The sequence below is a fragment of the Onthophagus taurus genome, chromosome 5 (genome assembly GCF_036711975.1).
Source record: "Onthophagus taurus isolate NC chromosome 5, IU_Otau_3.0, whole genome shotgun sequence".
Classification (NCBI taxonomy): Eukaryota; Metazoa; Arthropoda; class Insecta; order Coleoptera; family Scarabaeidae; genus Onthophagus; species Onthophagus taurus.
The window spans coordinates 6,322,491-6,348,354 of NC_091970.1; the positions used below are offsets into that span (position 1 = coordinate 6,322,491).

General features: G+C 30.7%; 3 protein-coding genes and 1 long non-coding RNA gene across 7 annotated transcripts in view; 2 read left to right on the forward strand and 2 right to left on the reverse strand.

Annotated features, from left to right (window-relative positions):
- Positions 1–22,066, reverse strand: part of LOC111426112 (uncharacterized) — a 40,382-nt gene extending 18,316 nt beyond the window's left edge. Inside the window, exons 1-4 of the long non-coding RNA XR_011640250.1 lie at positions 21,968–22,066; positions 21,647–21,768; positions 21,377–21,596; positions 15,166–15,324 (exon numbers count right to left, since the gene is read on the reverse strand). This is a non-coding gene — a long non-coding RNA (uncharacterized lncRNA). The remainder of the gene's footprint in view (positions 1–15,165; positions 15,325–21,376; positions 21,597–21,646; positions 21,769–21,967) is intronic.
- Positions 40–1,150, reverse strand: LOC111426110 (protein CFAP276). Of its 2 annotated transcripts, XM_071196161.1 has the most exons (4): positions 874–1,150; positions 591–822; positions 381–531; positions 40–328 (listed from the first exon to the last, which is right to left on the reverse strand). In XM_071196161.1, the coding sequence occupies exons 1-3, from the start codon at positions 1,068–1,070 to the stop codon at positions 391–393; spliced, it is 570 nt and encodes a 189-aa protein (XP_071052262.1). In that variant the 5' UTR covers positions 1,071–1,150; the 3' UTR covers positions 40–328; positions 381–390. The 2 variants fall into 2 exon arrangements, with proteins under 2 accessions (XP_071052262.1, XP_022916244.1); XM_023060476.1 differs by lacking the exon at positions 40–328 and having other exon boundaries at positions 330–531.
- On the forward strand, positions 1,187–1,873 carry LOC111426111 (uncharacterized). Its single transcript, XM_023060478.2, has 2 exons — positions 1,187–1,414; positions 1,468–1,873. Exons 1-2 carry the CDS (start codon positions 1,312–1,314, stop codon positions 1,797–1,799), a joined length of 435 nt encoding a protein of 144 aa, XP_022916246.1. The 5' UTR covers positions 1,187–1,311; the 3' UTR covers positions 1,800–1,873.
- The window catches only part of LOC111426108 (fascin domain-containing protein singed), a 29,009-nt gene continuing 6,850 nt past the window's right edge, over positions 3,706–25,864 (forward strand). Inside the window, exons 1-6 of one of the 3 annotated variants that reach the window (XM_071195659.1) lie at positions 3,706–3,821; positions 3,925–4,358; positions 4,424–4,729; positions 4,791–5,524; positions 9,212–9,350; positions 9,414–9,497. In XM_071195659.1, coding sequence (XP_071051760.1) covers positions 3,976–4,358; positions 4,424–4,729; positions 4,791–5,524; positions 9,212–9,350; positions 9,414–9,417 — 1,566 coding nt within the window. In that variant the 5' untranslated portion in view covers positions 3,706–3,821; positions 3,925–3,975 and the 3' untranslated portion in view covers positions 9,418–9,497. Of the gene's footprint in view, positions 3,822–3,924; positions 4,359–4,423; positions 4,730–4,790; positions 5,525–9,159; positions 9,351–9,413; positions 9,498–14,151; positions 14,318–22,899; positions 23,581–23,632; positions 23,867–25,864 lie in introns of those variants that run through there. The other 2 variants (XM_071195658.1, XM_023060474.2) reach the window with 2 other exon arrangements.

The window sequence follows — 25,864 nt, forward strand, 5'->3', positions numbered from 1 at the left end:
ATTTGAGAAAAGTTTGAAAATAATCTCTTGAGAATACAACGAGAAAGTGGTAGAACTTTTAAAAACTAATTGGATTTAAAAGAAAAGATCTATTTGGAAAAAAAGGATCGTAATTACGTTCTCTGCGTTAATTCGAATAGTTAATTGGTGTATTCATTACGAACAGCTCTAGATTTAGTAGAGTGTGAAAGTGTGTAAAAATAAGCTCGAATTTAAATTTCGACGTGAAAATTACAGATAATCCTTCTACTTAATCACATTTAGTAGAGCGTGGTTTCCTACAACTTCTCTTTTTCTTGGGTTAATTAGCATTGACAATTTCTAAAATCTACAATTACAATTTTTATTCCTATATTAGTATTATATTAGTATTACAGTACGGTGGCAAATTTAGTAATAATAAGCGCTTCCATCACTATCATGTCTTGAATAACCAGCGTTAGTTTGTGGGGAATGATGGCCAGAATTCATCAACTTTATGTTGCTGGGATGTCGTCTTTCTTTAATTCCTCCGATAAATACGGGATGTGACTAAGATGTATTAAAAGAATTAATTTAAATTTATTGATATAATTAAATTTTAATCTTACTTCGTTATATTTTTTATAAGCAATTGGTTTTCCGTGACATGCAACAGCAGCAGCTGCACTTATAGCATCCCTTTCTGGTTTAATATCCCTCGTATTCCTTAACCTTCTCCATGTATCTATATTTAAAGTTTCTTTTTGTAAAACAACATCTACCTTGTCGCTAAATAATTCCTCATCTGGATTGTAAGCTGATTGTAAGCGAAAATCTAAGACATCTTTTGGAATAAGATTTCTAAAAACCCCACACTTTAAAGTTCAAGCTTTTTAAACAAGACACACTTACGGAAATGCGTGAAAATGCGCATATCTTCTTGCACTACATAAAGTTTGACAACCATATAATCGATCGAAACACGATAACCCCTCAGACCAAGCTGTTCCGATTGCGGCCTTACCAACTTTTGGAAACGGTTTAACAAGTTCACCTTCTGATCCTATAAACGGTGTAGGTCCACGATTTCTAACTCTGGTAATCGCCATTTTTAACAAAAAAGATGTTTCAAGACATTAACCCCCCGAAAAAAAAAAATTTACCCAATCAACTGTCAAAATCTAAAATAAGAACGAATTTTTTGAAAATTCATAGTAACCAAACCCAGGTAACCATCGAATTAACAACTATTACGTCCCTATTGATTTTTGGTAAAGACGCGGACAAAAAATTTCGTTGTGACATATTTTTTAAGAAATGTTATGGATGTGAGATGAGCAAAAGGAAAAAATGGCGTTCGGTGGTCATCCTAATATTGATGTCTACGATGAGGAGTTCAACAATTATTTAAATATCGCTAAAGGTCTTATACGAAAAATTAAAAGAGGGGGTGGTAAGAACTTTTAACCATATTTTTAATTCCTTTGATTAAAATTTTAAAATCAGATCGAAGAATCTGCACAAAATGGATTACAAAACTATGCAAATTAGAATCGGACGACCCACAAGTAAAGAAAAATCGAAACGAATTTTTCAAATACATGCTTGTCATCCTTCATCGGTCGCTCGACGAAAAACCGAAATTTCACGAGATGCCACAATACAACGCAAAGCACGAGAAGCTTAATGAAAGCTTGGGGGGTAAAACTTTTATGAGTCGATGGTCGCAGGATAAAAGAACTTACGTCGCGGTTAAACCTATCCCGCAAGGAGGAGCTTTGGTTTATATGGCTGTCGCCAAAGAGCCAAATATGGGATGGGAATATGGTCGTCATTAATTATTGTATTTATATTTTTTTGAACAGATTGTTAAAAGTGAAAAATCGTAAATAAATAAAACTTGAATTTGTCATTTTTTGTTGATCAAATCAAGTTAAAAAAAGGAATTAATGAAAAAAATAACTCTTAAGTAGCCAATTAAAGTTTAAATACCGAATGTAATTACTTAATTGCAACTTATTAATTGTGAAGTACGAATTCTTATAAATTTATGGATGTTGTGGTTGATTATGGCGGAATTGCGTTTGCTCGTGACTTTACGGTGAGCAATTATGCAATAACTTTGCAATGTATTACTGTTATTCGTTAAAAAATTCAATTAGATTGCATGAGCAATTTACTTTATTAATTAATATAAAATAAACTGAATTGGTTATCTAATTTTGTTTAATTCAAAATTAGATTGATATGAGATATTTTGAGCATATTGCTTAAATCTGTAAATAGCAGTTCTCTATAATATGCAAATGTAAAGGAGATAGGCCAAGCAGAACATCCATTGCTACTAATTTGATAACAATCATTAATTTTACGAAGTAAAGAATTTTGATGCAACTTCATCTACCTTTCTGAATCGATATGTAAGCACATTGACAGGGAATTATAAATTAAAGAGAAACAGAAATAAGCCGTGCGAGGAGAGGGGGTTTGGTCCAATTTGGTTGGTGTTTGTTCTAGACTGGACGTCGCGCCTTTTTTTCGTATGTAAGTAAACTAAAGGCACGACGTCCAGTCTAGAACATACACGATCTTTTCTGATTGGCCGAAATGATTAAATCTAGCTCCATTTGTTACTTCCTATATTTCATCCTACAAGCTATCATCATATACTCTTTATATTATTTAACATTAACAAGAATAAAATATAATATATTTTTGTTAACTTTTTTCACTGAATACAACTTTATTTATATCTGATTTGTCTTTAGCAACTTGATTGTAACAATCTCAATACGATACATAAAATCTCTTGTTACAGTTTCGTCTAGTTTTCTTCTCTTCGCTTGTAATTCATCATCACATTCATTACTAATAGAACTGTCGCTGTTATCACTTTCGATTATTAATTAAAGTATCCTCATTTTAATGCAAAAAGTCGTTTTGAAAAATCACTTTTAGTTTTTGAGAAATAAATTTTTGAAATAATCGACAATTTTTTCGAATTTTGCAATTTTCGCCGATTAAGTTTTAAAAATTCGTATCAAATCCATTTCTTGGAATATGAGTATGAGAATTTGCCAAAGTGTCAATAAAAGTATCCTCTTTCCAATGAACTAATACGATTTGAAAAATTACTTTTAGTTTTTGAGAAAACAATATTTGAAGTTTTGATAAAATTTTCGATGCTGCAGTTTTCATCGATAATTTTCAAAATTCGCTATAAAATTAATTTCTTGAAGGATTCTTGTGGAAATATCACTAATTATTAATTAAAGTATGCTCTTTTGAATGCAAAAAGTCGTTTTAGAAAATCGCTTTTATTTTTTGAGAAATAAATTTTTGAAATGATTTTTTTCGAATTTTGCAATTTTCGCCGATTAAGTTTTAAAAATTCGTATAAAATCGATTTCTTGGAATATGAGTATGAAAATTTCTCAAAGTGTTAATAAAAGTGTCCTCTTTCCAATGAACCAACTCATTTTGAAAAATAACTTTTAGTTTTTGAGAAAACAATATTTGAAGTTTTGATAAAATTTTCGATGCTGCAATTTTCATCGATAATTTTCAAAATTCGCTATGAAGTTAATTTCTTGAAGGATCTTTGTGCAAATATCACCAATTATTAATTATAGTATCCTCTTTCTTATGCAAAAAGACGTTTTGAAAAATTACTTTTAGTTCCATTACTATAAAAGAAAAAAATAAAATGATAAAGATGTCAAAGATGATGTCAAAGAGACAAATGTCTATTTTATTTATTATTAATATTTACCTTTGAGTTTATTTGAATCTAAAAATTCTAGCTAAATTATTTTTAACGATTTACATATGTTAATAAAGTGACGGAATTAATTTTATCTGTAAGTGCGATTCATTCTTAATTTAAATCTTGATTTAATCTAAATTGAAACAAAATCCAACTATAATTACAAAATCTAATTTTATGATAACATTCTATTTCAGCCATTTTTATTATTTATTAAAAAAATTAAAGAAATAATTTTTAATTGAAACATGCAATACAAAAATAATTCAAAACCAACATCAACCAAATGTTGCCTCTATGATAATTGGAAACCTTGGGCACAAAAAGTACAAGGAAAAAATCAAGAAAATAATCGTTTTTGGGGCATTGTTGAGGCACCTTACAAATATTGGGAACGCAAACCAAGATCGAATTTACCGAAACCTTTTTTCGATGGCCAAAATAATTTTCAACAAACCAGGCAAAGACTCGTTCTAAAAAATCGATTGGGTTCGGAACAAAATGAATCGAAAATTGTTCCAGTTCAATCGAAAAGAAGCATCCCGAATCACGCTTTAATGAAAAATTTACTCAGTGGGTTAAGTATTTTCGACGACGAGAAATTACCGGCCACTCAAAGCTCAATTTATAGGTTGTTTTATTTACATATATTTATAAATTTTTTATTTGGTAATGCAAATTATTTTAATTATTTAGGCATAAATCATTGGGGAATTTAAAGGAATTTACCCCGAAAAATTACGAAATAAAACCCAGCGTAAAAAGCAGCATTGATTTCACCGAATCCTCCCAATTAAGACGCGATTTTAACGAGGAAGATTTTAGGAAATACTGCAGAAATTACGCTAAAGTATCGTTACATAATCATTTAATTGAAACCCCCGAAAATTATTTCGCCCCTAAAACTTGCACCGACAAAAGATGTCCGTTTAATCACCACAACAAGAACGTAGGGGATGGATGTTTTTTTAAAAAGCATTCAAAATTCTTCGGGGATGAGAGGTAAAGATAAATATAAAATCAATAAATAAAAAAAAATCATTTAATCAAATTTATTTGTCAGCAAATTGACGTATTGCCTTCATAAAAGAAACATCGTTCAAGAACGCAAACGATTTTTTGAAAGAAAAGAGAAAGATATGCAAGAAGAGTGTCGTCTTAGCAAGTATAAACCGCCGTTACAATTTTTTTCCACCAATTTACCGGTGGAAATGAAAACTCCTTGTTACAATAACGAAAGTGTAATGGAACTTTATAGAAATGCAAAAATCGTGGGAAGCGCCACGACGATTTCGCGAAGTAAACACTCAAGAATGAAACTAAACCAACATTTAGAACCGAAACAAATCGAACTTTTCCATCCCGATTATAACTTTGATAACAAAAGTAGCAGCGGAGATTTTAGACAATCAATCATCGATAGCATCCGCACGAAAATCTTTAAATCTCCATCGTCGTTTTCCGAAGAAGACGATTACTTCGATTCCCACTCAAATAAATTTCCTAAATTTCCGAAAGAAACCAGAAAAGCGATGTCGATCATTATGAATAAACAGAAAAAGAATTGCCGATGTTGCAAAACGAAACAATGTTTTAACGTTGAGACTCAAACGAGTCCGGTTTCTTCGAAAAATTCGGTTTGTTATTATAAAGGATTACCTTGCACGAAAAATTTGTTGTGTAAAAGAGGCTATCATAATGGGAGGTGCGAAGAAGAAATTGTAATTTCGAGGAAATTGGAAAGTATTTGTAGCGGGGATTGTTGTTGTAAAAGAGATCAACATTCATCGGAAGTTTGTAAGTATTTTTTTTAAAAGTGTATTAAGAGGAAATGAGTTTAATGAGTGTAATGATGTGTGAAATTGATTGGTTTAAAATAAATTAATTATTAATAAATTAATTAAAATAAATTGCTTATAAAAGTATTCTTAATCTTCTTTAATTAAAGATTAAATCATTTCTAATTTGCATGGTTGAAATGTTTTAAAACTTATTTATCAATTTGAACCTTTTAGCACTAACGCAAATGTTGTGCATATCTTCAGAAGACTAAAGTGCTTCTAGAAAACTAAATATTGTTTGTAAAAACTACTTGCTGCATGCAGAAGGATATGTACTACTTGCAAATAACTTCAACTGCTTACAGAAGATTACTCCTAATGGGGGAGAGTAGATGCAGCTTGCAGAGGATTAATTAATACTTGCTAATGAGTAGACACTGTTTGCAAAAAACTAAGTACCGTTTGCAGAAGACCATAGAAGACTAAATATTGTTCTAAAAATTAGTACAGAAGACTATTTATTGTTTGTAAATGACTAGACACTGCTTATGGAAGACTAGATACTGCTAATCAAAGACTAACGTTGCTAATAGAATTACATACTGCTCTAAAAGACTAGTTATTGCGTACAAAACCTAAATATTGTTTTAAGAGGATAACTTACTGCTTGCAAAAGGTTAGACACTACTAAATACTGTTCTAGATCTAATTTTTTGCATTAAAAACAGGATACTTTAATTAATAATTGGTGATATTTCCACAAGGAACCTCCAAGAAATTAATTTTATAGCGAATTTTGAAAATTATCGATGAAAATTGCAACATCGAAAATTTTATCAAAACTTCAAATATTTTTAACACTTTTATTAACACTTTGGGAAATTTGCATACTCATATTCCAAGAAATGGATTTTATACGAATTTTTAGAACTTAATCGGCGAAAATTGCAAAATTCGAAAAATGTTTCGATCATTTCAAAAATGTATTTCTCAAAAATTAAAAGCGATTTTTCAAAACGGCTTTTTGCATTAAAAAGAGGATACTTTAATTAATAATTGGTGATATTTCCACAAGGATCCTTCAAGAAATGAATTTTATAGCGAATTTTGAAAATTATCGATGAAAATTGCAACATCGAAAATTTTATCAAAACTTCAAATATTGCTTTCTCAAAAACTAAAAGTTATTTTTCAAAACGGGTTGGATCATTGGAAAGAGGACACTTTTATTAACACTTTGGAAAATTTTCATACTCATATTCCAAGAAATGGATTTTATACGAATTTTTAAAACTTAATCGGCGAAAATTGTAGAATTCGAAACAATTATCGATCATTTAAAAAATTTATTTCTCAAAAACTAAAAGCTATTTTTCAAAACGGCTTTTTGCATTAAAAGGAGTATACTTTGATTAATAATTTGTGATATTTCCACAACGATCCTTCAAGAAATGAATTTTATAGCGAATTTTGAAAATTATCGATGAAAATTGCAACGTCGAAAATTTTATCAAAACTTCAAATATTGTTTTCTCAAAAACTAAAAGTTATTTTTCAAAACGGGTTGGATCATTGGAAAGAGGAGACTTTTATTAACACTTTGGGAAATTTTCATACTCATATTCCAAAAAATGGATTTTATACGAATTTTTAAAACTTAATCGGCGAAAATTGCAAAATTCGAAAAAATTGTCGATCATTTCAAAAATTTTTTTCTCAAAAATTAAAAGCGATTTTTCAAAACGGCTTGTTGCGTTAAAAAGAGGATACTTTAATTAATAATTGGTGATTTTTCCACAAGGATCCTTCAAGAAATGAATTTTATAGCGAATTTTGAAAATTATCGATGAAAATTACAACGTCGAAAATTTTATCAAAACTTCAAATATTGTTTTCTCAAAAACTAAAAGTTATTTTTCAAAACGGGTTGGTTCATTGGAAAGAGGACGTTTTTATTAACACTTTGGGAAATTTTCATACTCATATTCCAAGAAATGGATTTTATACGAATTTTTAAAACTTAATCGGCGAAAATTGTAGAATTCGAAACAATTATCGATCATTTAAAAAATTTATTTCTCAAAAACTAAAAGCTATTTTTCAAAACGGCTTTTTGCATTAAAAGGAGTATACTTTGATTAAGAATTTGTGATATTTCCACAACGATCCTTCAAGAAATGAATTTTATAGCGAATTTTGAAAATTATCGAGGAAATTTGAAACATCGAAAATTTTATCAAAACTTTAAATATTGTTTTCTCAAAAACTAAAAGTTATTTTTCAAAACGGGTTGGATCATTGCAAAGATGAGACTTTTATTAACACTTTGGAAAATTTTCATACTCATATTCGAAGAAATGGATTTTATACGAATTTTTAAAGCTTAATCGGCGAAAATTGCAAAATTCGAAAAAATTGTCGATCATTTCAAAAATTTTTTTCTCAAAAATTAAAAGCGATTTTTCAAAACGGCTTTTTGCATTAAAAAGAGGATACTTTAGTTAATAATTGGTGATATTTCCACAAGGATCCTTCAAGAAATGAATTTTATAGCGAATTTTGAAAATTATCGATGAAAATTGCAACATCGAAAATTTTATCAAAACTTCAAATATTGTTTTCTCAAAAACTAAAAGTTATTTTTCAAAACGGGTTGGATCATTGGAAAGAGGAGACTTTTATTAACACTCTGGAAAATTTTCATACTCATATTCCAAGAAGTGGATTTTATACGGATTTTTAAAACTGAATCGGCGAAAATTGTCAAATTCGAAAAAAATTCGATCATTTCAAAAATTTTTTTCTCAAAAATTAAAAGCGATTTTTCAAAACGGCTTTTTGCATTAAAAAGAGGATACTTTAATTAATAATTGGTGATATTTCCACAAGGATCCTTCAAGAAATGAATTTTATAGCGAATTTTGAAAATTATCTATGAAAATTGCAACATCGAAAATTTTATCAAAAATTCAAACATTGTTTTCTCAAAAACTAAAAGTTATTTTTCAAAATGTGTTGGTTCATTGGAAAGAGGACACTCTTATTAACACTTTGGGAAATTTTCATACTCATATTTGTATTGTGCCGGATATTTGTTCCACCACTAATTGTTTGTAAATGACTAGACAGTGCTTGTAGAAGAATCAAAGACTGGACGTTTGGGTTTAGCCGTCTTAAGAGACACACGGTTAAACCCGAATGCTTCTAGTTCTATATCTAGCGTTGGTTAATGAATAAAAGTAATAAATAGGCGCATATTTGAGCTTATGATGCAAATGGGTTAAGTTATATGGATTTAATACAAAAAAGTAAATCTATAAATGTTATATTTTTCCCGGCGATCGTTTCTATTGATAATTGTGTATGATTTTATAAGCGCGTGTACCGGAAGGTTAAAAATGTATTAACAATTATTCATAATTGTTTTTAAGATTGACCATTATAAAAGGAATTGACTATGATAAGATTTAGGAAATACCAAAAATGAATTTATCTGCTGACGTTACTTGATTAATGTTTTTTTATTTATCAGAGATTATTATCTGGCTTATATAAGATTGTTGTTTACTTTTAATAAAAAAAAAAGTTGCAATTTAATCTCCACATCAAAAATAATTAACAAACTCGGTTGATTAGCAATGAATTTGTCTATCAAACGTCATTAAAAAATCAAATTATTAAAAACTAAATAATTTAATTTCAGTAAGATCATCTTTTTGGTCGATTAGGAGCCGAATACATTCTTCGATTCGAAACCCGGCCATCAACGACGATTACATCAATTATCAAACCGATTATGATTCTTCGGTTGAAGAAAACGTTGAAAATCCAGTTCATTACGAGTACAGTAAGCCATTTATTTTTACTCCTACGTTTTTATTCAAAAACTTTTCTTTTCTATATAGATAATAATAATAAAGTGGATGTTCCTATTTCTAAGAGTTCCAACAATCAACTCAGTGGAGTTTACAAAGAACGAGTAAGTTACGGTAAGTTTTCTATCTTGCTTTTAATTTTTTTAAAGAATTCAGTACCAAAAAGAGAAGTTAAAAATGCCGTGGTAATATCAAAACAGTTGCATTTGCAGTAAACCATCTGTTGCGATCGAATGAGTTCGAACCCATTAAGTTCAATCTCTCCACAACAAATTTCCGATCTTTTCCCATAATGCGGGAAATTTATAGGAACGTTTAAACAATAATTAACGCTCAAACATTCTTTTTCATTTCCATTACAACTTTTTCATTACAAATTTTTTTAGAAAGATGACGTTTCGCTCTGTTAACTTTTGAAAAAGTAGTGTTATTCTGGCGCTTTTCCGGTGCCCACATGTGCTACGTATCTTTATACCGTATACACAATAATAATTTATATTTCATATAGCAAGAAATTTTTGCTCGGGTTATCTCACTCCGGTTCCCGGTTCCGTCGTATTTCTAGTCCGCCCTCTTTCTTTAAAATTAACTGTACATTGTCTTGCATTGGCTACCATATGTTTTATTTATACTCGGCCCGTAGACCGCGTTAATTTCCTCTAATTGCCGGTTCCAGGCCAGACGAAGTCATGTTTTCACAATTATGAATTGCACTGTAACATCCTCTCATTAAATACGATGATATTTCATTTAACATTCATCATTTTTTTATGCTTCATTTAAAAACATATTTCTGAAATGATATAATAAAAATGTTAATAACTTATACATAAAAGGATATGACGTTTTTGCAAAGCATTTGCTTTTTCTGTCTATTGAGGAAATGATTCTGAGCATCAAAACGGGACTCAATATTTTCTAAAGATGGAGACCTTTCTCTCTTCTTATTATTTGTATTTGTTTGTAGAGGACTTAGAGGAGATATTAAATGGTCTAATTTTGCGTTATGCTCTGTACTACTATCCGTGTAAAAAGTCACTTTAGAAATCGATATCTTCGTAACCGCTCGATGGAAAAAATTGCGGTTAAGTTTATTGTAATCAGTGAACATTTCTGCTTATCACATGTTAATTTAAAAATTTTCGGGTCCACGGTTTTTCTTTTATCACGAGTTAAGTGAAAAAAAATATGTTAAACAATATCGGTTGTCGAATTCTGTTATCAGTTTTTTAAAATTAAGGCTTTTTTAAGAGCGATTTAATGCAATTACAAATTAAAGAGAACCAGAAATAAGCTATGCGGGGAGAGGAGGGGTCCGTCCAATCGGAACAGATGGTGCGTTCTAGACAGTACGTTGCGCCTTTATCATACCTACATAAAGAAATAAGGCGCGACGTCCTGTCTGGGACGCACCATCTGTTCCGATTGGATGAAACCCCCGTCAAATTAATTATTAATTAAAGTATCCTCTTTTTAATGCAAAAAGCCGTTTTGAAAAATCGCTTTTAGTTTTTGAGAAATAAATTTTTGAAATGAACGACAATTTTTACGAAATTTGCAATTTTCGACGATTAAGTTTTAAAAATTCGTATAAAATCCAATCCATGGAATATGAGTATAAGAATTTCCCAAAGTGTTAATAAGAGTGTCCTCTTTCCAATGAACCAATACGTTTTGAAAAATAACTTTTAGTTTTTGAGAAAACAATATTTGAAGTTTTGGTAAAATTCTCGATGTTGTAGTTTTCATCGATAATTTTCAAAATTAGCTATAAAATTAATTTCTTGAAGGATCCTTGTGGAAATATCACCAATTATTAATTAAAGTATCCTCTTTTTAATGCAAAAAGCCATTTTGAAAAATCGCTTTTAGTTCTTGAGAAATAAATTTTGGAAATGATCGACAATTTTTACGAAATTTGCAATTTTCGTCGATTAAGTTTTAAAAATTCGTATAAAATCCAATCCTTGGAATATGAGTATAAGAATTTCTCAAAGTGTTAATAAGAGTGTCCTCTTTCCAATGAACCAATACGTTTTGAAAAATAACTTTTAGTTTTTGAGAAAACAATATTTGAAGTTTTGGTAAAATTCTCGATGTTGCAGTTTTCACCGATAATTTTCAAAATTTGCTATAAAATTAATTTCTTGAAGGATCCTTGTGGAAATATCACCAATTATTAATTAAAGTATCCTCTTTTTAATGCAAAAAGCCGTTTTGAAAAATCGCTTTTAGTTCTTGAGAAATAAATTTTGGAAATGATCGACAATTTTTACGAAATTTGCAATTTTCGTCGATTAAGTTTTAAAAATTCGTATAAAATCCAATCCTTGGAATATGAGTATAAGAATTTCCCAAAGTGTTAATAAGAGTGTCCTCTTTCCAATGAACCAATACGTTTTGAAAAATAATTTTTAGTTTTTGAGAAAACAATATTTGAAGTTTTGGTAAAATTCTCGATGTTGCAGTTTTCATCGATAATTTTCAAAATTCGCTATAAAATTAATTTCTTGAAGGATCCTTGTGGAAATATTACCAATTATTAATTAAAGTATCCTCTTTTTGATGCAAAAAGCCGTTTTGAAAAATCACTCTTAGTTCTTGAGAAATAAATTTTTGAAATGATCGATAATTGTTTCGAATTTTGCAATTTTCGCCGATTAAGTTTTAAAAATTCGTATAAAATCCAATCCTTGGAATATGAGTATAAGAATTTCCCAAAGTGTTAATAAGGGTGTCCTCTTTCCAATGAACCAATACGTTTTGAAAAATAACTTTTAGTTTTTGAGAAAACAATATTTGAAGTTTTGGTAAAATTCTCGATGTTGCAGTTTTCATCGATAATTTTCAAAATTCGCTATAAAATTAATTTCTAGAAGGATCCTTGTGGAAATATTACCAATTATCAATTAAAGTATCCTCTTTTTGATGCAAAAAGCCGTTTTGAAAAATCACTCTTAGTCCTTGAGAAATAAATTTTTGAAATGATCGATAATTGTTTCGAATTTTGCAATTTTCGCCGATTAAGTTTTAAAAATTCGTATAAAATCCAATCCTTGGAATATGAGTATAAGAATTTCCCAAAGTGTTGATAAGAGTGTCCTCTTTCCAATGAACCAACCAGTTTTGAGAAATAACTTTTAGTTTTTGAGAAAACAATATTTGAAGTTTTGGTAAAATTCTCGATGTTGCAATTTTCACCGATAACTTCAAAATTCGCTATAAAATTAATTTCTTGAAGGATGCTTGTGGAAATATCACCAATTATTAATTAAAGTATCCTCTTTTTAATGCAAAAAGCCGTTTTGAAAAATCGCTTTTAGTTCTTGAGAAATAAATTTTTGAAATAAACGACAATTTTTACGAAATTTGCAATTTTCGCCGATTAAGTTTTAAAAATTCGTATAAAATCCAATCCTTGGAATATGAGTATAAGAATTTCCCAAAGTGTTAATGAGAGTGTCCTCTTTCCAATGAACCAATACGTTTTGAAAAATAACTTTTAGTTTTTGAGAAAACAATATTTTAAGTTTTGGTAAAATTCTCGATGTTGCAATTTTCATCGATAATTTTCAAAATTCGCTATAAAATTAATTTCTTGAAGGATCCTTGTGGAAATATCACCAATTATTAATTAAAGTATCCTCTTTTTAATGCAAAAAGCCGTTTTGAAAAATCGCTTTTAGTTTTTGAGAAATAAATTTTTGAAATGATCGACAATTTTTACGAAATTTGCAATTTTCGGCGATTGAGTTTTAAAAATTCGTATAAAATCCAGTTTTTGGAATATGAGTATGAAAATGTCCCAAAGTGTTAATAAAAGTCTCCTCTTTCCAATGATCCAACCTGTTTTGAAAAATAACTTTTAGTTTTTGAGAAAACAATATTTGAAGTTTGGCTAAAATTCTCGATGTTGCAATTTTCATCGATAATTTTCAAAATTTGCTATTAAATTAATTTTTGATCCTTGTGGAAATATCACCAATTATTAATTAAAGTATCCTCTTTTTAGAGTTGCTTCGTTAGTTAAACCAGCATCAAAAAAGTTCATTTTGTATCTTGGATCCAAATCGGTTGACATATCTTATCAGCTTTCTTATTAATTTCATTTTTATTCAAATATCGCAATAATGTGGCAATTTAGGGTATCACCTCAGAAATGCACCAGAAGTTATAACCATAATGGCCGAATAGATATGCCGAATATAACAGCAACATTTAAGTAATAAACAGTTAGACAGAAACCCCATTTTTTCCTGGAGATCTTTCATGAAAGAGTTTGTATACTTGATGAAATGGCTGAACTGGTAAACTGCTTGAAGCAACGTTTAAGTATCATAACCTAGATATTTAGACATCCTTTTTTTCTAATTGTGCTGATTCCACCAATGTTTCTATTCTATAGTATAATTCATGTAAAAGTTGTTGTAAAAAATGTTAGTCAAGCAAAACAATTGACACTCCAAGACCAAATAGCTTGTAATGAATTAACACTAATTTTTGTTGTTACACTTTTATACGATTCAATCACCAAAGATCTCCCTAAAATAATGCAAAATTTTTAGAGAAAATTTTTTGTTTAAATAAATAAAACTTAAATGATGTAACAATATTAATGATATATAGTTTAGGTGTAACCACACCTTGAAATACCCATTCTAGTTACGCTTTTACCCCCTACATGAAGCTTTCGGGCTGTGTAAACTGTTCTTCTTGGCGAAAAATCCCCACCCCGGTATATAAACGTAGAGGACGAGCCGCTTCTCCAGTTAGTTAGTACGCGATCGTTGTTGTCGTCGTGGTTCGCAGGAAAACAGTTCCTCACTCATTCACTCATCATATCATAAAATCTAACTACTTCACAGTTGAAAATCGCCGCAGTTTTTTTTTAGTGATATTTCGAATCCAAGCGAACGTTGAGTCGAAGAATAAAGGTACGTTTCATACATAATATTTTCCGTTTCTCTTCTTCTGTGAATATATTGATTCATCGGGAGGTTCGGGAGCCATTGTGGAATTTCGTTTCGAGTAAGACGAAGACGGAATGAATATTGTATAGAGGGTGTGTTAGATTGTGAGTGGGTGGATGGTTCAGAGTTCTTTTAATGGGTGCGTGTCTGGGTTTCTTTTTTTCTGTTCAATATTGAAAAAATTTATTTTTATGTTGCAGAAAAATAGTAGTTAGTTACACTATGTACTTTGCACCCATAAAACAAGCTCTTTATTAAAGAGTACAATTAGTCGTATCAATAATAACGACAGGGAATAACTATTAAGATAACACCCACTTTACATAGATCATCTAAACATGATAATCGGGTTAATGAAAGATTACTTTTATCCACCCATAAAATGTATTCACCCGAAATAAAATTAAAAAAAACCTCCTTATCAGTTTTTGTTATTGTTATCATAAATTTGAACAGAAATTAAAATTATTGCTTATCATTTATTCCTTCCATGTTTCCTGTTTAGTGGTCATTGCTTTCTTCTGTAATCTTTGCGCGATATGATGCTGTTGCCCAGCACGATAGCGGTTAATGACTTTGCAAGGTCACATCGTCGATATGTGTGCAGCAGCTTCATTTGTACGTGAAGAAGATAAGAAGTACGTGAGAGAATTTTACGACCCGTAATTGATACTTGGGGAGTTGTTTTTATTTTCTGTTCGGGTCAACAGACATGTTTTTTGAGCGAGCTTTTATCATTCAAATTTGCTTTAAAATGTTTTTTATTTTATTGTAATATCTCTATTAGTTCTCCAGATACGATTATATCTTACCTCTTTTAGTTCCTCCTTCGGGGCTTCGCCAAGTCTATTTCCGGATTCATCCCTCGACGTTTTGGCTCCATCATTTGAGGTACTTCATTTCATCCTGTCTTCTCTCTCCTTATTAGGCTGCTTCATGTAATTGAATTTTTCCAGAATCATTAACTGCATCTGCAATAAAAAAATCTAACTTAAAATTGCAATTCACTTTCTGCGCTTTTATTTTATTAGATTTCCCACTAGATCAGAAAAATATCTTAAATTTCTTGTAATATTATCTCAAAATGATCTACAATAACAATCAAATAGACCCCAAAGCAATTTGTGTTGGAAGTTACAATGGAAATATTGTTGTATTAAGTCCTATAGCTTACTGTATCAGCTATATCTACTGTATTATTTTATCTCATACGTTATCTGTGGTTTTTCATCAGGATGCTTCTTCAAATCAATCTCACATAGTGTCTCTGTAGTTTTGTATAGATAGAGTTATTGCAAATCACAAACTCTGGAAGCATTAAAAAGTAACAAAAAACACATGAACGAATAATTCGGGAACAAACGTGTTATTACTAAAACTAAGAGTCAAAGATAATATATAAAATTGACTGTGTCTGATCTCCTAGCTCTTCTAGTCAGGTTGGAATTATGTGGCTGAACGTAACGGGCGTGACAAACTTAAAACTGCTAAATTTGACGTTATCATTCCAAAAATCAATCTATTATCTACTTGCGTTACCTAACACGTTATCTACACTAACGCACTACTTTACCCGAATGATTATTGATTCATTACTGCATAAATTTCTTGTAATAAACTTTTTATGTCATTACCGTAACGGGCGTGACAAATTAAAACTACAACATTTGATGGTAAGCGTTCAAGAAATGAAGAGTGTCATCTACCTGCATTACGTAATACTATAATTAATAATTTCTTTTAATTCCTTCTGTTTTAATATAATTGCCGTAACGGGTGTGACAAATAAGTTAAATTAAATATTATAATGAAATAATCTTTCATTACTCTTTCTGTCCGGGATCATCAGATGTTATCTTCTCAAAGGAAAATCTTTTAAAGAAGTGGCAGTGAATGATGGCGTGCTTAGTAATGATAAATTATTGTATATGTCATTAGTTGGGAAATTTGTGCCTAATAGGTATTGTCAGCGTTGCCAACCTATGCCGACCAAATGTTGATAGAAAATGGTAAAAAATCGGTAGGTTTGAATACAAAGTCAGGAAAATGTTGTTTGGTAAAAGTTTATAAATGAATTTATACACATATACAGGATGTCCCATATCTTCCGCATCACAACATTATATGGTTGTTATAACCACTTCGAAACATTTTTGCCCTTAGATACGTCAATATCGAGACATATACGAAAATATGAATATTTTATGAATTTGTTGCTTTTTCAAGTTATTAAAGGTAACACTTGAGAATCGGAGCTTGCTATAAGAAAACTTTAATAACAAAAACTGTTGCCAATTTTATTGTTAACAATATTGGTCTCTTACAGTTGTACTCTCAGATACGTCAATATCGAGATAGATACAAAAATATGAAAATTTGATGAATTTGTTGCTCTTTCAAGTTATTAAAGGTAGCACTTGGGAATCGGAGCTTGCTATAAGAAAACTTTTATAACAAAAGTTGTAGCAAATTTTATTCTTAACAATATTGCTTTCTTGCACTTTTCTTCTTAGGTGCATCAATATTAAGAAAAATAAGAAAATATGAAAATTTGCGGAATTCGTTATTGTTTGTAAGATGTTGATGGTAATACTGACGAATGTGAGCATATTGCAGAAAAACTTTTAGAACAAAAGTTGTAGCAAATTTTATTCTTAACAATATTGCTCTCTTGCACTTTTCTTCTTAGATGCCTCAATATCGAGAAAAATAAGTAAATATAAAAATTTACTGAATTCATTATTGTTTGTAAGATGTGATGGTAACACTGAAGAATAAGAGCATATTACAAAAGAAGTTTTAGAACAAAAGTTGTAGCAAATTTTATTCTTAACAATATTTCTGTGTTACACTTTTCCACTTTGATGCATAGATATTGCGAAAAATGCGAAAATATGAAAATTTGCTGAATTCGTTATTGTTTGTAAGATGTGATGGTAACAGTGAGGAATAAGAGCATATTTCAAAAAAAGTTTTAGAACAAAAGTTGTTGCAAATTTTATTCTTAACAATATTGCTCTCTTGCACTTTTCCACTTTGATGTATAGATATCGAGAAAAATGCGAAAATATGAAAATTTGCTGAATTCGTTATTGTTTGTAAGATGTGATGGTAACACTGAGGAATAAGAGCATATTACAAAAGAAGTTTTAGAACAAAAGTTGTAGCAAATTTAATTCTTAACAATATTTCTGTGTTACACTTTTCCACTTTGATGCATAGATATTGAGAAAAATGCGAAAATATGAAAATTTGCTGAATTCGTTATTGTTTCTAAGATGTGAAGGTAACACTGAGGAATATGAGCATATTGCAGAAAAACTTTTAGAACAAAAGTTGTAGCAAATTTTATTCTTAACAATATTGCTCTCTTGTGCTTTTCCACTTTGATGTATAGATATCGAGAAAAATGCGAAAATATGAAAATTTGCTGAATTCGTTATTGTTTGTAAGATGTGATGGTAACACTGAGGAATAAGAGCATATTACAAAAGAAGTTTTAGAACAAAAGTTGTAGTAAATTTAATTTTTAACAATATTTCTGTGTTACACTTTTCCACTTTGATGCATAGATATTGAGAAAAATGCGAAAATATGAAAATTTGCTGAATTCGTTATTGTTTCTAAGATGTGAAGGTAACACTGAGGAATATGAGTATATTGCAGAAAAACTTTTAGAACAAAAGTTGTAGCAAATTTTATTCTTAACAATATTGCTCTCTTGCACTTTTCCACTTTGATGTATAGATATCGAGAAAAATGCGAAAATATGAAAATTTGCTGAATTCGTTATTGTTTCTAAGATGTGAAGGTAACACTGAGGAATATGAGCATATTGCAGAAAAACTTTTAGAACAAAAGTTGTAGCAAATTTTATTCTTAACAATATTGCTCTCTTGCACTTTTCCACTTTGATGTATAGATATCGAGAAAAATGCGAAAATATGAAAATTTGCTGAATTCGTTATTGTTTCTAAGATGTGATGGTAACACTGAGGAATAAGAGCATATTACAAAAGAAGTTTTAGAACAAAACTTGTAGCAAATTTTATTCTTAACAATATTGCTCTCTTGCACTTTTCTTCTTAGATGCCTCAATATCGAGAAAAATAAGTAAATATGATAATTTACTGAATTCGTTATTGTTTGTAAAACGATGGTAACACTGAGGAACCTAAGCATATTGCAGAAAAACTTTTAGAATAAAAGTTGTAGCAAATTTTATTCTTAACAATATTGCTCTCTTGCACTTTTCTTCTTAAATGTGTCAACATCAAGAAAAATAAGAAAATACGAAAATTTGCGGAATTCGTTATTGTTTCTATCACTTTTCCTCTTAGATGCGTCAATATCTATTTTGACAATATTATATTTTGAACTGTTTTCAAATTAGGCAGGGGGTTTACTTATGACGTGTACAGTATACACCAACGATCTGGCAACGTTGCTCGAGCGATATTGCCATATCATTGGCATTTAATTTTGAAAATCGGTGATTAAGTCGTATACTGGTAGACTATCTTCTATATCGGTAAATCTACCGATAAATCGTTAAGGTTGGCAACGCTGGGTATCGTAGACGTATGTGCAGGAAAGGAATGAGTTATGAGTCTATCCCATACTCGTAATTGTTCTCAACGTCGTCTCTGTGCTACTTCTAAGTAATATTTAATTTTTTGTATATTATATTTTTCTTCAATCCATCTTACCAACGTGTTGAAAATTCGATTAGTATTATATATATTTATAGTTTGAAGTATAGACGTGATATTTGGTGATAAAAATTTCATTTAATGGTAACCAAAGTCATTGTAATTACGCAGCAACCTCATATACAAATCGTACAATAGTTTTGAAACCAAATAACTGCAGTTATTACCCATGCTTTCTTGTCAGATCTCCATTGAACAGGAAAATTAGCCTTATTGTGGTTTTTCAGTACACTCGGATTTTTACTCTGCTTAATTGACATTGGTTTCAGTTTCATACTTTTTGATTCTTTGCTTCCCAATAAAATGTTTCCTGTCGTTTGCTTTTTTATAACTTGATTATATTAGGACATCTCCAATCTTCTCAAAATTCTTCTACATAATACTGAGAAGCCGGCTTGGGTCCCATATCGAGAAAGGTCGAACACTTTCTTTCTTACATATGAAAGTCCTCAACCATATGGATTTCTTCCAAGCTTGAGGGATGTGCTCAATGAAAAGGCAGAAATTGAATATGTTCTGTAATGGATATCAAGATCATTCAACCTCGTATACACCTTTTTCATGTCTCGGAGTTTGTAGTTCTTCATAATTGTGAGAGGTTCTTTTAAAAGTTGATAAGAGGTAACCCTGTTGTGGGTAACTACACCCAGGTGATTAGATGGCGAAGATCGAGTTAGGTTTAGAGTTGCCTAAGATAAGTGATAAACACTAAAGGTATCAATTAAAAACTTTGTTACTTGTTAACGATTTACAATGTACAGTTTCGTAATTTATTGTTTGTCCACTTCATTATCGTTGAGATCTTAATAGTACCATCACTTTAAAATCCACACCGTATACATACCATGCGACAACCACCACAGTTAAGCAATAAACTCGGTTAACATTTCTTCGCGCAACGTAAACCAAAAGTCCAGTTATACCGAACAATTACAATTTTATAGCTCTTTTAGCTGTACTTGGAGAAGAAGTAGAAGAAACCAGCGCGCCGTGTTGAAGATAAGCACGCATCTTTCGCGATAAAAAAAGATATAAAACTCGTTTATGGAACTCATTAAAAAACGCTTCGCATACCCAACACATTAATTAACAAAGAAAAATCTAAAAAATTTTAGAATTAGAGATTTTGAACGTTATTTCTACATTCACACGATTCTTAGAGAACGTTAACTTGAATAAACGAACACATCCTGTTTAATACAAAACCGTTATCAATCTCTTGTTATTGTAATGGTTGGTTTGTGTCAGACTAATCAACGAAGAAAGAAATGAGAAAGGCCTCGATTGACATCTGCGGGTTTAATTACCTACTTTACAACAAAAACTTTCTCTTATCTTTTAATTTTTATAAAATAAAAATTAATAATCGTTGTTATAAAGTATCTATAAAAAGCTTCATTTGAGGTCGTTTTTAAAAAGTTCTCATACAACGAACTCGCCAAAAATAGCCGTAACGCCTAAAAAAAAAGAAATAAAAGAACAAAAAATACAAGTAAACGTCTTAACATCATCGTCTCGAGGCCGTTTTAAAATTTCCTAATGGATAAAAAAACCTTTTTATTGTTTTCGTCTTAGGCTTGTTTTGCGCCGTGACGAATGAACAATCAATGAACGCGTTTGGAATAACTATCGTTGGCTTAACAGCTTTAAAAGTGATTTCCTTCTTGGTTTCCGGTGTGACACACCAAAAAAAAATTGTTTATTAATACGAAAGATCTCATTCAGATTTGTGCATGCAGAAGAAATTTATTTCTGGAAGGAGACAACCTTGTTTTTACCCTGAAATTCTCGGGTTAATTTTAATTTGGTTTTACAAAATTAGAAATTCCTCGCATTCTTCTAATTTAGATAAAACAATACTTAATTAAGACCAAAAAAAAATTAAACATTTAGTAAACATTAAGGAACCATAAAGAAAGGTTATTAAAGCAATTAATTTTAATGATGAGATTCTTGTGCTCCTTCTGTATAAAGTGATAGTTCATAAAATGTACAGCTATGACTCTTTGGATTCTTTAGATAGGTTTACCGTTTCAATAAATGTGACGTGGTTAGAAAATTAAATATGATTGATTGCAACAATCGTAAACATCTTCAATTTCGATTATTTCCGTTTCTATCTAATCATATCTTGTTGTAGAATTGAATTGATTGTGTTGTAGTAGAAGCAATTTACAAAGATCTTATTATTTTTAATTATGTACTTCGATAATAATCATTTAAAATTTCGTTTTCAAATAACGATCTTAAAACGAATTTAAAACGACCATCTGTTTATTTTCCTTTTTTAATATTGTTTGACTAAAGTTACCAGTTGCTACACGAACTCGCTGAACTCAACCAAACCCATGGGGACCTCGAGCTACAGACATAACAAACGGCTTGAAAGCCAACGGGAAGTCAAGCTGTTGCTGTTGGGTGACTGCATGACTCATTCTCGACGAACTAACCGATAATAACGCATATCGGCACAAAATTACGACTGACAACGACGGATCCTATCACAACCACAACTGCATTTCTCAATTTACCTAAAAAGATTGCATTTCAATTTTAAGTGTTATTAAAAAAATTTCCTTACCTTCATTACAACATTAAAGATTCATTATTTGGTGTTTGTAACATCCCAACAATTGATTTATACAAAGAAATCGCCCCAACAATTCAAACGTTTGACAGTTCTCTTCTCAACAATGACATAACCTCAAATGTCAAAATTTTTTTGATTAAACCTTGCAAATAAATCTTTATAAAGTTAAAATTTATCAATCACACTTTTAATTAACATTAATAAAACGAATTAATGTTAGTAATTAATAAAAATACGCTATAATTAAAAATTTTTTTGTTTTTTAATGTTTTTGATAAATATTAGTTTTAATAAAAAAAAAACATTCCTTACCTTCAGTAGAACATCAAAAATGCATTATTTGGTGTTTATAACATCACAACAATTCATTTACACAAAAAAATTCACTCCAACAATTCAAACGTTTGACAATTAAGAATGACATAACCTTAAATGTCAAATAATCGATATTAAATTAAACTTGCAAAAAAATCTTTATAAAATTGAAATTTATTAATTAAGCTTTTAATTAGCTTTAATGAAACGATGTGAAATTATTAATTAATAAAAATACGTTATAATTACTTCAAAAATTATATAACCCAAACAATTTTTTTTTAGAGATTTTGTTTATTTGAAGTTGGTGGTTTTGAAAATAGTATTATTAATTAATAATCATACAGGGTGTGGCAAAATTATGGAGTAAATTCAACATTATTTTGCAAAAAGAAGTCTATTTTGGTATAATTTATTGAGAATTAGATCTATTTAAATCAAAAAGAATGTTTTTCGTGGTCTTCCTCATAGTTGGAGATCGTAACCGAAGCGGATCGTCTTCACGCTCTGAATTACAAAAGCAAAAACTTCATGTAATAACCAGCTAGTTCACTAAACGAAATATCGCGCCTGTGCTATAGAATTACCATAGAATGGTAGGGAACTTTGCCCAGTTTATTTTTTCTTTTAAACGCTGTTCTAAGAGTTCCTACTTGAGGGATTAACCAACGTTAGGTTTCTTAAGCATTTAAAGAACTCGTAGTAGTGTACAAGAATACCTCAAGAATCCAAGAATTACTAATTGAAGTAGTTAACAGGAAAGTCTCAATGCAATTTTAGAAAAAAAAATCGTAATTAAGATGATTCATTCAATTAAAGTTTTTGTTAAACTCATTTTTGTTAAATTGTGGTCCTAATTAAGAGTTAATTAGCATCACGTTAAGCATTGATTAGCATTAAATAAACGATTTTTTATTCCTTATTTTCAGTTTCTTGTTCATTGCCGTTAAAAATGAATGGTTTAAACGGACACAGCAATGGTGACTTTAACGGTTGCGGAGATATAATCACCCAAAATCAACAAAGAGGTTGCTGGACGATCGGTTTGATCAACTCGAAATACAGATATTTAACCGCCGAGACGTTCGGTTTCAAGATCAACGCGAACGGGACGTCTTTAAAAAAGAAACAAATCTGGACGTTAGAGCCCGATCAATCGACTGGAGGTGAAACTTGCATTTACTTAAAATCCCATTTAGATAAGTATCTGGCCGTCGATAGTTTCGGCAACGTAACTTGCGAGAGTGAGGAAAAAGAGCCGGGATGTAAATTCCAAATTAGCGTTTCCGAGGATGGAAAGGGTCGTTGGGCTTTCAGGAATGTCGTTAGAGGTTACTTCTTGGGCTCATGCAGCGATAAGCTGACTTGTACCGCTAAAGTCCCTACAGACGCGGAGTTTTGGCACATCCATTTGGCAGCTAGGCCACAAGTTAATTTACGTTCGGTTGGGAGGAAGAGATTTGCGCATTTATCCGAAAATTTGGACGAGATTCATGTCGATGCGAATATCCCTTGGGGCGAAGACACTCTTTTTACATTGGAATTCCACGCCGATGAAGACGGAAAATATGCTCTTCACACTTGCAATAATAAATACTTATCAAATGGAGGTAAGAATTAATTTTTCATCAAATTAGAATCAAAATTGATTTTATTTAACAGGAAAATTGATCGAGAAATGTACCGAAGATTGTTTATTTTCCGCCGAGTACCACAGCGGACAATTAGCATTAAGAGATCGTAACGGGCAATATTTGAGTCCAATCGGTTCAAAGGCTGTGTTAAAAACTAGGTCCAACACCGTCACCAAAGACGAACTTTTCTCTCTTGAAGATTCTTTGCCTCAAGCAAGCTTTGTGGCCGCTTTAAACGCTAGATATGTCTCAGTTAAACAAGGTAAGTAAAGTTAATTTTATTTCATTTCTTTGTGTTAACTTTAAACTTAATTTTGCGTTTTGCTCGAAGAAATTGGCTAATTGCGGAAACAATTAGGGCCTAAACTGTCTTCATCCGTGGTAATTACCGCGATATAAGCGATTCGCGAAACAAGAATATTCATTGAAAAATTCATCGACCTTGACTCCTCTGAGTGACGCAACTTCCTCCGATGCCTAAGAATATTCGTTTTAAGTTCCGGTTTGTTACTTACACGTTAATTGCAAAAGATTACAAGAATTTATTATTTAATATGACTTGATCATGATGTTGAGGAAAACGGTATTTCGGCGTTTTTAAGAATGTTAACACTGGCTAACGGTGTTATATCTCAGATTTCGCAATGTCGTTGGAGAACGAAGAAGAAGAAGGGCAATACGCTTTGCAGATGTTGTGTTGCCTCGGATGAATGTAACCAGTTTATCCTCGTATTAGGTCGCGCCCGTGACCTTGAATGACCTTAACCGAGCGATCGAATTGATTTTTTTTTGTAAATACGCATAGGGAATTCCGTTTTTAGTACGATCCTCTTTGTAACAAGAGTGTTCTTTGTAATGTGTTCTTAACGACATAGTAATTGCTTGTAAAATTCTGTGGGCCTCTAATAACACTGCGGTCGTTGTTTTGAATATTACACGCTCGGGTACGAGTTGTTACAGACCGTGAAGCAATGAAGAATTTTAATTTATTGCCCACCCTAAGAGGCCTTGGGAAAGGCTTCTGGAAATCGATAATATTTAAATTTTCCCATTGTTGGGTTTTCTAGGAACCTTTCTTGGGTTTATAATAATTATTGATATAGTAATAGAAATCGCGTTTCATAATAACTATGTTTTCACATTTCGATGGTGAATGGCGCGGTATTATATCTCGGCTTACTATCCTAGTTTCGTCGTAGAAATCACCTATTAATTTCTTTTATTCTTCACCTTAATACGTCTTAATACCTTTTGTGTGCGCGTCGCTAGAACAAATCAAAAACCGCGAACTACTTTTCTGCGCGCATATGTTCCGTAATAACCCATAATACGTTGATCTCTCCATTTATATGGCCTCCATTTTTCAAATATAATTGTGTCTTCGATTTCATATCAATTCAACTTCCTATTTACTTCTTTTAAAATCCTTTCTAGAACTAATCTGGATGTAATATACTTGAATGTGCTGTACTGTTCAGAGGGAAAATTTCTTGCTTCGAATTCTTCATTTTGGGATTGCTGGCAAAACTCTTAAGAATATGACGAATAATACAAGATATAAATTTGTATCAATCTTTGTAACTATTCTTTGTTGATGAAGAACCACAATGTAAGCACATAATAAGATTGAAGCAGAACTGTAAATACCAAGACTACCATAAAGGAGTTTAAATAATGATTCTGCGATGCTGTTTGCGGAATTAAGCAAAATATTTTCAGAAACACTCAAAGTTAACCAAAGTACTTCCAAAATCTGTCGAAATCCAGTAACACTGAGGAATCTAAGCATATTGTAGCAAATTCTATTCTTAACAATATTGCTATCTTATACTTTTGCTCTTAGATGCATAGATATCGAGAAAAATAAGAAAATATGAAAATTTTCGGAATTCGTTATTGTTTGTAAGATGTTGATGGTAACACTGAGGAATCTGAGCATATTGCAGAAAAACTTTTAGAACAAAAGTTGTAGCAAATTTTATTCTTAACAATATTGCTCTCTTGCACTTTTCTTCTTAGATGCGCCAATATCGAGAAAAATAAGTAAATATGAAAATTTACTGAATTCGTTATTGTTTGTAAAACGATGGTGACACTGAGGAATCTAAGCATATTGCAGAAAAACTTTTAGAACAAAAGTTGTAGCAAATTTTATTTTTAACAATATTGCTCTCTTGCACTTTTCTTCTTAGATGGGTCAATATCAAGAAAAATAAGAAAATATGAAAATTGCGGAATTCGTTGTTGTTTGTAAAACGAT

Coding starts and splice junctions, on each gene's coding strand:
- LOC111426110 (XM_071196161.1), bottom strand. CDS start 1,070: ATGGCGATTACCAGAGTTAGAAATCGTGGACCTACACCGTTTATAGGA. Junction 823..873: donor GCGCATTTTCACGCATTTCC/GTAAGTGTGTCT, acceptor TGGGGTTTTTAG/AAATCTTATTCCAAAAGATG. Junction 532..590: donor CTTATAAAAAATATAACGAA/GTAAGATTAAAA, acceptor AATACATCTTAG/TCACATCCCGTATTTATCGG.
- LOC111426111 (XM_023060478.2), top strand. CDS start 1,312: ATGGCGTTCGGTGGTCATCCTAATATTGATGTCTACGATGAGGAGTTC. Junction 1,415..1,467: donor AAAAATTAAAAGAGGGGGTG/GTAAGAACTTTT, acceptor TTTTAAAATCAG/ATCGAAGAATCTGCACAAAA.